The 17,600-nt window shown below is 37.0% G+C and overlaps 1 protein-coding gene across 2 annotated transcripts; it reads left to right on the plus strand.

Annotated features, from left to right (window-relative positions):
- Nucleotides 1-2,960: 2,960 nt before the first annotated feature.
- Nucleotides 2,961-13,415, plus strand: LOC109005712. Of its 2 annotated transcripts, none has more exons than XM_018984759.2 (3): nt 2,961-3,102; nt 3,214-3,457; nt 13,048-13,415. In XM_018984759.2, exons 2-3 carry the CDS (start codon nt 3,275-3,277, stop codon nt 13,120-13,122), a joined length of 258 nt encoding a protein of 85 aa, XP_018840304.1. In that variant the 5' UTR covers nt 2,961-3,102; nt 3,214-3,274; the 3' UTR covers nt 13,123-13,415. The 2 variants fall into 2 exon arrangements, with proteins under 2 accessions (XP_018840304.1, XP_018840303.1); XM_018984758.2 differs by having other exon boundaries at nt 2,962-3,102; nt 3,229-3,457.
- Nucleotides 13,416-17,600: the final 4,185 nt, after the last annotated feature.

Genomic DNA, 17,600 nt, shown 5'->3' on the forward strand with positions numbered 1-17,600 from the left:
TTGAATTCATTGCAGAAGAAGAAGAAATCAGGGATGAACAAACTCTCTGACAAGTGGAGCCAAACAAACCACTTGAGTTGGCCCCTAGATTCGAGTTACCCCGAGGCCACAGTTAGGATCGGCAGTAGAATGACACTGCGGTGGGCTACGATACAACTCCTCGTGAAACACCTGGATGTCTCTGCTTGGAGCCACAAAGACATGCCTGGGATTGACCCCGATGTCATCCAACACCACTTGTGTGTGAATTCTGAGGACAAGAAGGTCTGGCAGAAAAGGTGGAGTTTTAGTATCGAGAAGAGCATTGCCATCACGGAAGAAGTCGATCGCCTTCTAGCAGCGGGGTTCATACGTGAAGCACACTACCTGGATTGATTATCCAATGTTGTGCTAGTGAAAAATGTCAACGGTAAGTGGATGATGTGTGTTGATTTTCCAAATTTAAATAAGGCCTGCCCCAAAGAATGTTTCCTTCTTCCCCTAATCAACCTAATAGTAGACTCCATTGCGGGCCATCGCATGCTTAGTTTCATGGATGTCTACTCAGGATACAACCAGATCCGGATGAACCTTGACGACGAGGAGGAAACATCATTCATCATGGATAGAGGACTGTATTGCTACCAAGCCTTTAGATTTGAAAAACGTGGGGCCACTTACCAGCGATTGATAAATTGCATGTTCAATAAATAGATAGGGCGGAACATGAAGATTTATGTGGACGGCCTACTTGTGAAGAGCAGGACCCTTGAACAAAACCTAGCCGACCTACGCGAGGCCTTCGCGGCCAAGTGCGGATACGGTGGAATTTGGGCAATTCTTGGGTTTTATGGTCTCAGAATGGGGAATAGAGGCCAACCTGTAAAAGGTGGAGGCCATACTCAACCTCCTCCCCCCCCCCCTGTGGGTATCAACAACTTAAAAAAGACGCAGACTTGGAATGGTGAGTGCGATCGGCTTTCAAGAACCTTAAGCAGTACCTTACCCATCCTCCACTACTCAGTCAAGCTAACCTGACAGAAGTCTTGAGCCTATATTTATCGGTTTTCCCATACGCCGTCTTCGTGACTTTAGTACGAGACTCGAAGGGCTCCTAGAAGCCAGTGCACTACACCAGTCATAATTGTTACTTGAATATAATTTAAAATTTGATAAAAATAGTACTTCATTATAGTGGGATAGGAGATCGCTAATATATAAAATCTTTGTTAAAAAATTAATTAAGAAAAAAGACACTCAAATTAAATGAGGCACACCCATAACTAGGGGTGTCAAATCGTGTTAACGGGTTGTGTTCGTGTTTTGTCAAGATATGTATATTACACGTAATGGGTCAACACGAACACGACCTGTTAAGGATTTCGTGTCAAAATTTCAAACCCGAACACGACACGGTAAGATAACGGGTTGACACGACGCAACTCGTTATGACCCGTTAATGAATAAGAAATAAATTGACATGACACGATACAACTCGTTCCATTTCAACCCATTTACATTAATGGGTTAAACAGACATGATAAGACACGACACGACTCGTTTAATTTGATTGATTTTATATAAATATTTAAATATAAATAATATCTATAAAAAATAAAAAACTAATTGCAAGTATAAAATTACAATCCAAATAAATATGATCCACACAATTTCTAATAATATTCATAATTAAAATTACATTCTAAATATAATAAACAAAGCATACAATGTAAATATATTAATGTTATAATCTCAAATATAATAAAAAATTAAAAACACAGATCTAAACAAATTTAGAACTTGAAGAAGGAAGTGGAGCGTCCTCCTTGCCCTTTAGGTCTAAGGGTATAAAGGTAAATTTAATTATCTTAACGGGTTGACCCGTTAAGCAATCGTGTCTTAACGGGTCAACCAGTTTTGACTCGAACCCGTTAAAGCTAAACCTTAACTCACTTTTATCGTATCGTGTTCGTATTGAATTAACGGATAGTGTTATATATTGCCACCGCTACTTATAACCTATTAAGCCTTTATTTGAGCCATAAATAAAAGGCCCAATTAGCGCGTGTCAAGCCATAAAATAAAGGACAATGGTGCACACCAAATGTACCTTTAAATATGTATATTAATGTTTTTAAACATCTTTTAACTATTAACAAAAAATTAAAAAAATACAAATTTATTAATAGTTAATTCCTTAATCATTAATATATATATATATATATATATATATATATATATGAGTAGATACATTTGATGTGCACGTTTAAAAGTCATATTAGTATTTTTAGGAAAATGCTAAATATATTAAATAAAAATTTACAAAAAAATTACTTTTTCACATGTCAATTCTTAATATGTTGAAAATCATGAAATTTAAATTTTAAAAAAAATACTAATAGAATTAACTTTGCAAATAAAAAACATTTCTATCATGTTCTCTATACCTTCTAAATCTCTAAATTTTAAGAAATCAACTGAGTGGTTTGAATTCAGAAACAAGTTAAGATGGGTTGAGATGGTTTGTAAATAGTAGAATAAAAGTTGAATTATTTATTATATTTTGTGTAAGAATTTTATAAAGTTGTTTTGAGATTTGAAAAAGTTGAATTGTTTATTATATTTTATGTGAGAATTTTAAAAAGTTGTAATAATGAGATGAGATGAGTTGATGTAAATTTTGAATGCAAACGAGACCTTAACTTTTTGGTAAAATAAGCACTCTATCCGGTTCCTTATTTTAAGGAATGGGTTTAGGATGTGATCCGTGAATATTTATCCTCTAAATTATTTTTTATATATATTTTATAGAAAATAGTTAAAGATGTAAAAATAAAGTAGTAGAAATAATAATAAAGAAATAATATAAAAAGATTATTATGTGATATATTTATTATCATTAGAAGATAAATAAATATGTAATAAATGATTATTTAATAATAATAAATATGTTATATTTATTTAATAGAATGTTAGAATAATATATAAAATTTTCGAAAATGAGAAGATAGAAGAGTCCTCCATTGCACACCATCATCACCAGCAACTACCACAGTCTCAGACTCGGACGCTGCTGTCTCCGTCCAAAGCTCGATTTCTTCGTCACCATTTCTCGGTTCTCGGGTAAGCTATTAATCCCACCACAACCAAACCTATCTTTCTACATATCCATGTCCTTCCTCAATAATGCATAACTGTGCGCCTTTGTCTAATGCGTATGATATGCTGATTTAGGGTTTTTGCTTGCAGCTGAAGACGAACGAGAGAGGAAGAGGAAAAGAAGGCGTACCAATTCATGGGGGGTGGAGCAGATCATGGACATGGGGAAGCGTCCCACGGGGATTTCCGGGCCAAGGTTTGGAGCATGACGGGCGGCCCAAACTGCCGGCCCAAGCACTGGCGCCGCAATACCGCCATCGCCATGGCCGGCGTCTTCCTCATCTGCATACCCATCGCCATGAAGTCCGCCGAGCTCGAGGTCCTCTTCTCTCCGATTTCTTTGTTTACTCGTTTACTTTTCTGAGTTAAATCCCTCTGAAAATGTGGGGAGGTGAAGAAAATTGGGGTTTTGTTTTTTTTTAGAATGCGAAATCTCTCCCAGCTATTTACTCTATCTCGCATTATTTCTCCAGTGTTTTTCCTGGTCAACATGTGAGTTTCTGTTTGGCTGCCGAGAAATCTAGGGCATTTGGGGAAATTGGGATTGATGGATCTTAGGTTATACGCCATTGAGATTCTAGAACCTTATCGAAAAAGTCTTGCGCGTGTAACAGCTGAGCTCTTGGTTGTTGTCACAAATGCAAACGAATTGAGTTTGAAAATTCAATTATGCTTCTGACGGTTGTGGATTTAGTTATCAACTATCTTGTAGGTTTAGAAAGTTTCTTGGGTAGTGTGTGTGTTTTTTTTTTTAAATTATCTACATCCAGTATACATAAGGTTTCCGCCTTTTCTAATAAAATCCTATCAGTAGTGTTTATTTTTTTGAATGGTCTGTTCTGAAGGGAACCCCCGAACAGTTTTCTCTAGGCTTTTAGGGCCGTGATGAATAATGATTTTTCGATTGACAGGGAGGGCCATTAGTTTAACCCAAGGAAATGGCTACGCATTTGAATGTTTTTAGCATATAAGCTTACAGATCTGCTATTGGAACTTCCGTAGGTTTTTTCTTTTTTACTCTTATGGCGTTACAATTTCATACTTTTCAACTTAATTGCTGAAAGATTTAATCTTTCGAGTGCATTTTAAATTTTTTAGTTAACAGGTTGCAAATACTTTGCTGAAAAATGGAAGGAACAAATTCTTGCTATATTTTATAGTGTCTACAGTCACCCACGTTAGTCGGTATTGAAACTTTGATGGGTACTTCGTATTTTTTTTGGAAGTCAAACTAAGGGTACGTTTGGAAACTAAACTAAACTAAACTCTTCTCAATTCATCATTACAACTTTTTCAAATTCCAACACAAAATATAATAAACAATTCAACTTTTTCAAATCCCAAAATAATAATAATATTTAAAAATAATCTTCTAACAATATTTTATCATCTCAATTCAACTCAACTCAACTTAGTTTAACATCCAAACGCACCCTAAATATGAGATTGTTTTGGAGGTTGCTGCCCAGGTACTTGAATAAGTGCTATCTGATTAGAGTTGGCCAGTCAGGTTTACTTATCAAAAGCTAAAGTTGGGCAGTATGATTGATATCAAGAAAAAAAATAAAGTTAGTGGGAAGTTAGGGAGGGAAGGAGTTTCTTTTGATGCTTTTTGCATTTGTTATATAGGAAGCATCTACATTTGGATTGACAAAAAACAGGGACTGCGATATTGTAATACCTCAGATTTATCATGATAGGGCGGTGAATGGGAGCCATATTGCTTGGGAAGGAGAACTTCTAGCGATTTATAATTATTTCAAGGGGCTCCAATCATAGCATTGACTAATCCTTTGAAGTGTAAGCCTAGATATGGTTTGGGCTTTCTTTGGGTAATGCTCCAGTCTCACATTGAGGATGTAAATAATCCACATAGAATGGGTAATTTATAAAATTAGTCATGGGTGCCACATTGGCTACTTACTAGGTGAAACTAAGCTTTATATGTGAAAGGAAGCTTTAAGTTGAATATTGTTTTGGGGTAATAGCACATGTGGTTAGTGCTTTCCCTAGGTTGTTACATATGGCATTGGAGTCACCTAATAAAGGCCAGCCATGTGATGTTGGACCATTGCATGACATGAGCTTGAAGAGGATGTCGGGAATTAAGAGGGGAAGTTTGTAACACCTCAGTCCTATATTGGAAATATGAATAACCAAAATAAAGTGGGTAAGTTATAAAGGTAGTCAAATTGACTAGTTATTTTGGAGTTCTAGTGTATATGTGGTAAGGGTGAAAACCGGACTGGTTTCGGTCAGTTTTCGGCCGGTTTTGGGTTTGGAGGTTGGCTTGAGACCTTTTTTGGGCTGTTTTATTTACCCTATGTCTATATGATTTTAGGCCTTTTTTTGGGTTGCTTTAAAATCCTAATTTGATGTAGTGGGATTTTAAAGCCCATTTTTAATATTCAAGTTTCATTTTAATTTTAATGTTTAATTTTAAAGTCATTTATAATGTTAGGTTTAAAAAAAAAAAAAATAGCAATAGTAAAATAGTGATGGCATAAGTATATACTACTATACTAATTACTATGTAACTAAAAAAAATACAACAACTCCACTAGATGTTTAATACACATTACGAATAAAAACAAATTGTTCTAAGCAACAATGCAATCAAAATAAATAAATGGCAACGGTTCTTGTCATTTGTAATCTTCACACGTGCTGCTTCAGCCTTCAATCTTCAATAGTTGTAACGTTTGATTGTGTGCCCAGCTCTATATAAAAAACATTAATAAGAATAACATCAAATATTAGTGAATTTAGATGATGAAAACAAATTTATACAATCTCTTGCAACCGTTACATGACATGATACTTTAAACTGAGGTTCAAAGGACCAACACATCTTCCTAAATCCTTTCCCCTTAAAAATTCTAAATGGATACTCATCGGTAATTACCATCTATGCAATCGACAACCTCACAGCTTCTTCACTATGCTTGTGGGTTACAAGATTTCTTATCGTACTACTATCACTGTCTCCAACCCCCTCCTAGGTTGTCGCCTCACCCACCAATGTTTTTTGGTTCCTATCTGAAGGCCCACGTTTATGAAGATTTTCGGGACATGAAGGCAAATGGTTTTACATGGTTGAAGTTTCGTTCCTTTTTGAGTGACAAGCTTACATGTAATGCCCCAATGGAAGGCTCAAACCTTATCCCTCTACTCTAAAAGGACTAGTCAATGATACAATTGGAGCCCCATTAAAACCTTATAAAGAGCAAGAATTTCTCATTCTCAAGCAATGTGAGATCTCATACACTACCTACTCTTATCCTTATCATATGATGTATCACAATCTACTCCCCTTAAATTCCCGATGTCCAGATCGGGCTAGTCCGTCATAGGTGGCACGACTCAAGTCTCACATTTCTGGTTGGGATAGACTCTGATAAATACCAATTTGTAACACCCCTTCCCGTAGGTTAGGTTTGTTAGGTACATTTATAGCATAATGCCCGGTAAAGAGATTCGAGATCATAAAAATTCCTCATTTATATAATCATAAAACTTATCTAGCATGACAGTCTTTCATAATATAAAAGTTGAAATATAACGAAAATGGCATAAACTAGTTCTATGTGGTGATCACGTATTCTGATGTTTTAATCATAAACTAAATCCTTTTAGAAATAACACTTATTCCCGTCTAAGTCTCTGAAACTAATCCTCTAGCTCTGCATCTAGGCAATCAACATATATGCGGAATTAACAATGATCATGGTAATACATGTAACATGATGCATGCGTGACTGACTCCATGCATTTCCTATTGTCTTTCACTTATTTATTGGCCACTGGCCATCATAACATGTGTGCATTGGTCCAATTGACATTGACCATATATAACATATTGTAACATGAGTGAACCACGCTTGAGTTTGTGGCATCGTATAACATATGATGATATGTAGTGAAATACGCTTGGGTCCGTATTATCACATAACCTATGATGAACCACGTTTTAGTCCTTGGCACCACATATCATAACTTGTGGTGAAACACGTTTGGGTCCATGTCACCTGAAAACATGATAGCTTCCATGTGGTGGACCACGGTTGAGTCCGTGGCTTGCACATCCACCCATAAATAAGGCAAATCTTATAGCTTGCTTGTCATTCATGTGTTTTCTTACTAATTTTCGTAATGCATGTGAACACATTGACTTCATGAATGTACATGGCATAACATTAAACATTGCATATTATTATGAGTCTTACGCAACACAGCATAGCATAGACATGGCATAAAATGATTAAACATTACGTAAACATTACATGGCATACATATGATTTTCATAACATATCATTCATTCTAACAACAATCCATATCAGCATAGCATACATAATTTCATTCACAAGCATATAATCATAATTCATAGAGGTTCATGAAAAGGGGCTAACCTTGAATTGGCTCGTAGCGTAGCATAGATAAGCATCACATTTTTCATGCAAAAAAGGAATATTTACAGCACACATAGAGTTATGATCATGCTACTTACCTCTTAGTGTTGCTTCTTGGATCCTACTTCGTAGCTTGTTACCTTTTTTTTTTTTATAAGTAAACAAATTTTATCGATTAAAGAATAGGCAAAGCCATATACAAAATTCTAAACAGAAAAAACAAAGGCATACCCTAAGCTACGTAGGCGCATTATAGACAAGAAAATCATGTAGGTCCATGCCATTGAAGTCAACATCATTGACCCAAGTACAAATTGTTCTAAAGAATAAATCTTTCTGCTCCTCCTGCGATCTCTCCCTATCTTCAAATGTCCTGTCATACACTCCTGCCATAAACATCACATAATGCATATAAGAATCATCTTCCAGACAACTTTAATCTGTTGCATGCCTCTTAGGTTTGTCCAGCTGGCCAACATTGCCACCATTGTCTCCGACATAACCCAAGACAAGTCTAATCTACTAAACACCTCATTCCATAATACTCGAGCTGTCTCGCAATGGGTAGGAGATAGTTTACAGACTCTCCCCCTTCTCTACATATACAACACCAATCTACACTGATTACGGATTACCTTCATTTTCTCAAGTTGTCAATTGTGAGAATCTTCCCCAACGAGGTACTAGACGCTACTAAATTTCTAGAAATCGTGTTGTAGCATTCTACTCAATTGAATACATATCATGGATTTTAATCTAACAAAATATTTAGCTATATACTGAATTCCATAAATGCTAATATTATATAATTATTAAAAATAATAATATCATATCTAGTCCTTCAAATATAATGTAGTAGGGAATATATTTTATCTATTCCATAAAATAACTGTGGGAATATGGGTTTCAGAAAATAGATTTAATAATACTATAGGTTAATCATAATTTAATACGTAGCAACCTATGTTTAAATCCCTTAGGCCTGGTTTGGTTACACAGATCAGATTTTCTTATCTCATATAATCATTACAACTTTTCCAAACTGCCATACAAAATATAATAAAAAATTCAACTTTTTCAAATCCTATAACAAAATTAATATTTAAAATTATATTCTAACAATATTTTATTCGACTTTTAACTTTTATCTCATCTCATCTGTCTAACCAAGTGAGGCCTTAATATCACTAAAACAGTTTCTGTAAAATATAACCAGCCCAGCCCAACACAAATCACGGCCAACAAGACTCAGCCTAATTAAAAGGGTGTTTTGGGACATACTCATAGACTAGCATGGGCTTCTCGCGTAGTTTGGGAAATATTTTCAATTGAAGAGGACACTTGAGGAAAAAGGGCAGCAATGTAAATTTGTAATAACCAAGGTCTGAAGTCTGAACATGTTTACTTTACAGAGGCTACAAGATATTTTGCTTAAAAGGATTACCATCAAAAGTTAACAATTGATGATGGGCTGCAAATTGCCACATGCATGGGTCGATGGGTCTTTTTGAAATTCTTTAAATCACCAGGCAGAAACCAAAAGCAAACTTAAAGGATTTAACCCGTGAAATACAAAGTGTTCATTTGAGAGGAAGGTTGACTCACCGAGAGAGAAGAAAGGTGCGGTGGCGGTGGTGAGTTGAGTTCGACGGTGGCAATTGGAGGGTCCCTCTGAACGTGATGGTGAGACACAGGGAGAGGAGAGAAATTAGTTTGGTGCTTCACACTGAGAATCAACAAGGTAGAGGGAGTGGTCGACGTGGCTTACCGAGGAAGGAGGGACGTGCGTCTGAGTTCAGGAGGCTGGGTTGGCAGCTTTTGTGGTGTTTTCCGGCTAGGTGGCTGCCTGAGTTGGTGAGAATGGTGTCTTGGCTACCTTCGTAGGAAATTTTGGTTTCCACGTGGGGGTTGCTGTGAGAATTCTTTGTTTGATGGAGGACTGTTGTGGGGAAAAGAGGATTTATACTAGGGTTTTTGCCGTGTGAATTGGTTACCAATTAGGAAACTATTCAAACTTGGGAAATCAAACGGAGAGAAAAGGGGTGTGCAGAATGGAAGAATCCTATTCAAATAAAATTACTATCTCAAAACGGATTTGATAAAATGTTCTATTAGAATAATAATAATAATAATAATACTAAAATTCTAAGTCCTAATTTAGGACCCGTATGTTACATTCTCCACTCCTTAAAAAGAATCTCGTCCTTGAGATGAAATGTAGTACAATCCATTCCAATACATCGGAAAGTCCTAAATATCTCGGACTCCGCATGCCTTTCCTCCCAAATCTCATAATTCCCTTCCTCGATACCACCTTCAGGAATACTTCACAAATTCTTGAGGAATCGGTCTGCTCTTGACTTTAACAAAATTTCTTCTCAAGGGAAACATTAGATACAAAAGATTCCAAAGATAAAATCTATCTTTATCAAAAATACTTAAAAAATCCAAGCGAGAGTCTTGGAAAACACTTATTAAAATCAACCAAATCTCATGTGCTTAATAAATAGCTTATAAAAATAAAATAACTCATAAAATGAGCATGTCATAAACTGCCTAGGCCTCTGCCTCGTCTCCCTGGTTCAAATCCTGTCTTGTAGCTCCATCCTCACAAAGATCGTCACCTGCTACCACATCACCAGTAGTAAGAGCAAACACCTCTAGCCGGTGTTGTAGGTCTCTGCCCATTTCCTTTCACTGAAACTAGTGCATTTTTTTTTTTGGGTAATCTTGAGCCATATGGTTGGGCTCTCCACATTTGAAGCAAGCATTCTAGCCCTATAAATAGTTTCCCGAATGCATCCTTCTGCATGTCTTGCAAACTGGGTAGGACTGACTACTGTGAGATGGCCTTGGACGATCGTTCGAAGTAGGCTTTGTATTGTGGTAAGGCTCTTGCAGTGTTTGTTGGTGTTTCTTCTTTTATTGAATAGCTCTATGTTCACCCTCACGTCTTCCTCCACCAGAGTGGCTCGAGTAACTAAGTTAGTGAAATTACGCATCCTCAGTGGTATAAGACAACTTCGAATCCTTGGACATAGTCCCCGCTCAAACTTCTCTGCTTTCCTCGCTTCATCCGGAATCATGTAACTTGCAAAACGTGACAATGCCACAAACGTTGTAGCATAGCACTCTACAGTAATAGTTCCCTGAACTAGTTTCGCAAATCGTCTGGCTCTTGCTTCCTGGAGTGCCTGGGAGAAGAAACGGTCTAAGAAGGCTAGCTTGAAGTGATCCCAGGTGATGTTACTCCTTCGCCAAGTTCAAGCTACAACAATTCCCGTGCAGTAGACCACCACTCATCTGCTTCATCCACCAGTACGTAGGTGGCATACTCCACCTTCTGCTCATTGGTGCAGAAGAGAGCCCTAAAGATCTTCTCCATCCTTTTAATCCAGCTTTTAGCATCGAGTACTTCCAACTTGCCATCAAAGGTCGGAGGATGCTGCTGCGTAAAGTGATTTAAAGTGCAACCGACTTTGGGAGTCCTGGCTCCTACGCCTTGATTGTTGACAAAATGCTGGAAAACTCTTGTAGCATCAGTAGCCAAAATCTTGGGCTTGCTCAATTGTGATTCTGCAGAGTCTTCAGGGTGTGTGTTTCTTCTTGTGGTTGGTGCCATTCTAAACTAACCTCACACAATATAGTTCGTGCAATTAAGCAAATAATAATACAAATACTTCATCAATCAAGAACATGGTAATAAGCATCAAACATAACAGTAAATAATTTCTCTTGAACTTCGAGCTGGCTAGGAGTCATCCTAGGTATTTCCTATCCTATAATTCTTTCCTCTAAAAGTCAACATAATCTCTCAACCTGGGATCTGATACCAATTTGTAATGTTCCAATGGAAGGCTCAGACCACAGGCCTATACTCTATTAGAGCCCCATTGAAACCTTATAAAGAGCAAAAACTTTTTATTATCAAGCAATGTGGGATCCCATATACCATCTACCCTTATCCTTATCATATGGGGTATTACATTACATCTTACCACAATAATTACACTTAGCCTTAGACTCATCTACAGGACAACCGTCACAACCCTCCACCTTCGTAAAATGATCCCAAACAACTGACATATTTGTCTCCTTCAGTTTCTTAGGAAGTGGACAAGTACGACTGGTAGGGGCACTGGGGGGGGGGGGGTTGATGTTTGGGTCTCTCTCAAATCATCTCCCAAGTTAATAGGAAAATTAATTATCAAACATGAAAACATCAAAACCGGAGAGAAGAGAGAGATTGGAGAGATGAGAGACAGATCATAAGAATCAATTGGATGAGAGGTGAATAGAGGAGATGAGTGAGAGAGCTTGGTTTAGGCTGGTCAGAACGGATGCTGCCGGCTGACAGAGGGACAAGTTGAATGGAGAGAGAGAGAGGACGGTGCATCACGGTGTGTGAGAGAGGGTAGAGAGAGAATCGAGATGAAGGAGAGGGAGGGGAGGGGGTCGGGGTTATTAAACCCTAACCCAAAACGATGTTGTTTGATGTATTAAACCAAACAACGTCGTTTCTTATTAATTTTTTTCAAAAACGTAGTTGTAAAACGACGCCGTTTAACTCACTTAAATTAAATGGCAGTGTTTTATATAGGAATAATATATATATTATATCAGTTGGTTCGCCGGTTTAAATATAGTTCAAACTTGAACCGAACCGACCGCCGTTGGTTTCTAACATTTTGTACCTCCGATAGACCGGTTCTCCACTGGTTTTGGCCAATTTTGATTGGTGACCGTCATTTCTGTCGGTTTCTGTATACCCCTAGTATATGGCTAGCACTTTCCTTAGCTCGTTCCAAATATGTTTAATTATTGGTTGCATTTGCATCAATTGCTGTCTACCCTTACACATCATTACAACGAACACGTCATCGTCATCTACAAGGAAAGGTCGGAGAGAGGGTCTTTAAAATCTTATTTTATTTCTCTTTTCTTTTCACGCTTTTGCATTTGTTTGATAGGATGCATCTGCGTTAATATAAAAGGGGTACTGTGATATGTTTAATTGCTGTTTAGCCCTGTGCATCCTTCATATCATCCTCATCCTCATCATTATAACTATTGTTGTTGTTATCATCCTCTCCCTTGCTGTCATCAACAATATCATCTCCATCACCCTCTTCATCATTGTCATCATTGAGACTATTGTTTTCTTACTTGAGAAATGATATTTGCAATCCTAAAGTGTGCAGTCCCTGTGTACTCATATTGAAAAAAGTGAGTAAATCTGGGACCCACATGAAAAAGGTTACTTTTTTAATGGTGACCTTCACATTTTTTCAGAGAAAGTACGTGGGGAACTGCATGCTCCAGGATTGTATATAACATTACCCTATTAATTTAAATTGGTTTCTACAGTTGCTATTCCTAAATAACATTGGGACTAACTCTCTATTATTTGATAACCAACGTCTTATTAGTCTACCTCTCATTGGTTCCTTATTGTCTTATGATGAATATGAATATAGCTAAGCAGATTATTTTCTTGCAGCAACGGCCTCATCAGCCTGTTCGTCCAATTCCTTCACAGCTCTGGTGCAAAAACTTTGGAAATAAAGACTACTAAATCTATCCTGGACCCTCATGTGAAGAAGCATTAGTGGAGGTCGGATATCTAATTCTTGCAGTTTGCTACCATTTTCTTGTATCTGTTGATTGCAGAGAATATGGGCATTCTTCTGAGACTCGCTTTGTTAATGTTTTATATGGTTTGGATCTGGAACCCATAGTGTGGGTCTACCCATCTTGCTGTTTTATCTATAACAAAAATAAGATGATGACTATTTTGCTTGCTTTCATAAAGAAAACGATAAGATAGTCTTGGAAGTTGTCATATTGATACTATTTTGTTTCTCGTCACTATGTTGGTTTTTTTAGCTTAAATTTTTCACTATATGAATGGATGAATGGAGAGAGTAGCATTGGTTGAGAACAAATAATAATTGATGGGATCTAATTTGGTTTTACTTCTGAAGGCCACTTTTGACTTGGGCCTTGAGCAAGCTCTTCTGAATTGTCCTCTGGAGAACATTAAATTGGAGAGATGTATGTATCATGAGAATAATTTTTTCCTTTTCTTTATCCCATATTTGCATGCAATTAAACATTAATAAAAGGCATACTAGTAACTTCTACTCTTAAGTCGGGATGAAGATTGATTCCGGTTCAATTGATATCTAGTGAGGTACCTGTCAAAACAGACTTAAAACGGATCCATAGAGTATTATATTACATGGAGTACTCGCTACGATTGTGTTTTTCATTTTCATTTTCATGGAATTATAATATACAAGTGAAGCTTGTGAAAGACTTATAGATAAGTTATATAGAGATACAAGTAAAATTATCCAAAGTATCATTGTATCGTAATGCAACAGAAATATCTATTAATTTACTCAACAAATTGATTAGTCGTTAATCATGCAATTATTTAATAATAACGTAAAGTAAATAAATTGCATAACATTAAAATTGGTATAGAAGAGAAACCCTTTAAAAAAATCTTTAAAAGTAAAATCTTAAGGGACAACCAAACTCAGAAAAATCAATTTTATTATTTGAAAATAAATTACAAGTAGAGCTCAATTACAAAACTTTTGTCAATTTGACACTTTTTACTTGACTAGATAAATGACCCATTTGCTGCCAGAACCTCTGACGATCTTCAAACATTGATTTTTCTCTTAAAATTCCAGTGGCCAATCAATTCTCCAACATGGAGTACAATCATACTCTTTGAGAGAAACAATATGAAAATTCTCTAAGGAGTTTTTTCACCAAAATATGCACTATAAAGTGCTATAGAAAATATCTAGATCTGAATCCATACAGATCCTAAGCAGTAAGATCCTTTAAATAAACAATCTGAAAACAGTTTTAGTTTTAGTAAGACTCTGCTAACGGGGCGAGTCTGTCGCGAAGACGTCTCATGACGGAATGCTGACACCCGCGATAACTCTTCACTGCAGTAACAGATTTCAAATCAGCCTCTTCTCTAGATAAGTGCAGAGTCCTTGAGACTCCATTTTTTCATTTATAACTTATCTAAACAACCTATAATACATCTTAGATAAACTTAATATTGTTATAAATAAAGTCAATAAATATTACATTCATCCAAAATTACCAACTTAATAATATGATCAATTCTATCATTTTAGTCACCTAATCCTATATAAACTTATCAACTTAGTCACCTAGTCCTAGCCAAACTTTTACATCTACAACAAGAAATTCATGAAAAGTCATGTCATGAAAATCAATTACAATCGACCGATAGAGTAAAGTATTGAAAATTAAAGTTCTAAACTTGTCCATTGACCGCAATTGATCTTCAAAACTCCATTTGTTCATTTCCTTCTAAATACATCACCATAAACATATTGGAACCATCTTCCAAATTGATACGATCTGAGAATTATCTCAAATATCTCTCTAAGAAGTTAGGAGGTCAATTACTCCCATCTTGACATCACCCTAACTAATCTAATTTGAGCAAAGATTTCATTCCACAAAATCCTGGCAAATGTTTTTTTATGCAGAAGTAGATGGTCAATTGACTTTCCACTCTTTTTCACATACAACACCAATCTATGAGTAGGATTCGACGTTTTCTTAATGTCTACAGTGAGGATCTTCCCCAAGGAAGCCGTCTGTAAGGGGGTTCCCCCCCCTATCGGCCCATATAGCGAGTCCATGAGGGATTATAAGGGAAGCAAGTCAGAGAGCCCGACCAAGCCCAACGACCCTTCACTAATAGGAGTCAGTGGGTTTCTGCAGAGTACTCAGCCCACAATAAAAACCCACTCCCGAATCAACCCATGCATAGGAAAAGCAGACAGTAGGGGCAGATGAGACTTGCCGTCCTGACACCACCCCGCTGACACCCTGCCCTCGGGAACCTGCACAGGCAGGCGGGTGGGAACCTACCCTCAGGATTATGACAAAACGAACAATGGAAAGAACATAGACTCCTCAAAGTTGGGTACGAGTTGTCCCCATCAGAAACCTAGTATAAAAGTTGACCCATAGGTACGAAACTCTCTTTGATTTATCTAAACTTACGCACAAACTACTAAAGAGATATACTGACTTTAGCATCGAAGACTCCCCAGCCACCACCAAGGCCCCCCATTCTCCGTGTTTGCTTAAGTGTGCAGGTGAAAGTCCAAAAACCCGAGTAGCTGGAACCCGGCCCAAAGGCACACAAAACATGACGTTAACACTGTCCATACAAATAATTTTGCCTTTAAGGACATCTTTGTCTTCCAAATACTCTTCCATGGGAATGGATTTGTATTGACATTGATTTCCTCACTATTTTTTTTTTTTCCTAGAACATTATCTCAAATAGAAATTGATTTGAATAGAGCACCCAATGGGAGGTTAAGATATTTCATAGGCAACTGAAATATCTTACATCCCAAAACGGAAGCTATACTCTCCATATTAGGAACATCTCCACCGAAACTACTTCTTATTTGGTCAATTTCTCCAACACTAATACAACTTCATAGCATAAAAAGAGTCCTCAAAGTTCATATTTGATCATGTCGAGCCCCACAAAAGATTAGGGTTTCATTTGTGAATAATAGATGGGATATGTTGAGAGTGCCATTATTGGCTTCCCTAACCAAGAACCTAGATATGAACCCACCCTCTGCAACGCCCGAGATCTTCTTGCTAAATGCTTCCATCACAAAAACGAAAAGTAGCGAAGATAGAGGTCACCTTGTCTCAACTTCGTGAGCTTTTAAAGAAGCTTTTAGTTATGCCACTCGCTAATATGGAGAAACAAGCCGTAGAAATACAATGATGGATCTATCTCTTCAAATAACCTTTCAACATGTTCTACATCTTGTGGACCAAGAAGGTCCAAAGTAAGCCTATCGAATCTCTATTTTCAAGAGAATTGTTACGAAAGCACATTCTCATATTATTTGACAGTGTAATTTGTGATTTCGAGTTGGTTGGAAGCCACCCCATCAATTATCAATGTCTCTGTGGCGTTGTTTCTCCTATGTAAATTAGCCATTCGGTGAAAAAACTTGGTGCATGTATCTCCTTCTTTCAACCATAGTGCTCTCGAATTTTATCTCCAAGGTATTTCTTCTAATAGAGATACCCTTTCAATATCCACTGTCATTTGGGTTTTACGAGCCCTCTTTGCTTCAGATAAATTCCTCTCCTCTTTCACTCCCTCTAAACCCTTGAGTTCTTCAAAGGAAGTACTTTTATGACCTCCCACATCACCAAACATGTGCTCATTCCAAACTTTCAAATCTTTCTTCAGGAAATTCAATTTGCAAGACAAGATGTAACTTGGTTTTCCATAAAATTGATAAGAGGACCACCACTTTTAGACTCTGTCAAGAAATCCTTCTGACTTCAACTACATATTCTCAAACTTGAAATACCTTGTGTCTCCATGGAGACCTCCAGAATCAAAGAGGATAGGAATGTGATCTAAAAGATAATTTGGGGAGTCTCTTTTGGATAAGATTCGGATAATGTTCTTCCCATTTTAGTGATATTAGAAATCTATTGATCCTTGACCAAGATGGAGTGTTCTTGGTTGCTAGACCAAGTGGAAGTGCCACCTACAAGAGGAATATCTACTAAATCTTGTTGAGAGATGACAGTAGAGAAATCTACCTTAGTTGGGTTAAAACTAGATCTGCTCGATCTTTCACTCGGGAACCGAGTGACATTGAATTCACAATCAATACACCAAGGTAAGTCCCATATGTTGCTTAGTCATGCAAACTCATCCCATAATAGACTTCTAGTACAATCTAGATTTGGACCATAGACTCCAGTGAAAGCCTACTAATAGGTGTCTACAACATTCTTAAATGAGCAAGCCACCATAAAGTCTCTCGAACAATCCTCCATCATTTCCTCCATTCTTTTATCCCACATCACAAAGATGTCACCCAATGCACCTTGGGGGTGGAAAGTAATGCCACTCAACTTGATTACAACGCTACAAAATTAATGCAAAGGGGAATAGATTATATCTTCGTTTCTTGCAAACATATAATG

The sequence above is a fragment of the Juglans regia genome, chromosome 12, assembly GCF_001411555.2.
Source record: "Juglans regia cultivar Chandler chromosome 12, Walnut 2.0, whole genome shotgun sequence".
Lineage (NCBI taxonomy): Eukaryota > Viridiplantae > Streptophyta > Magnoliopsida > Fagales > Juglandaceae > Juglans > Juglans regia.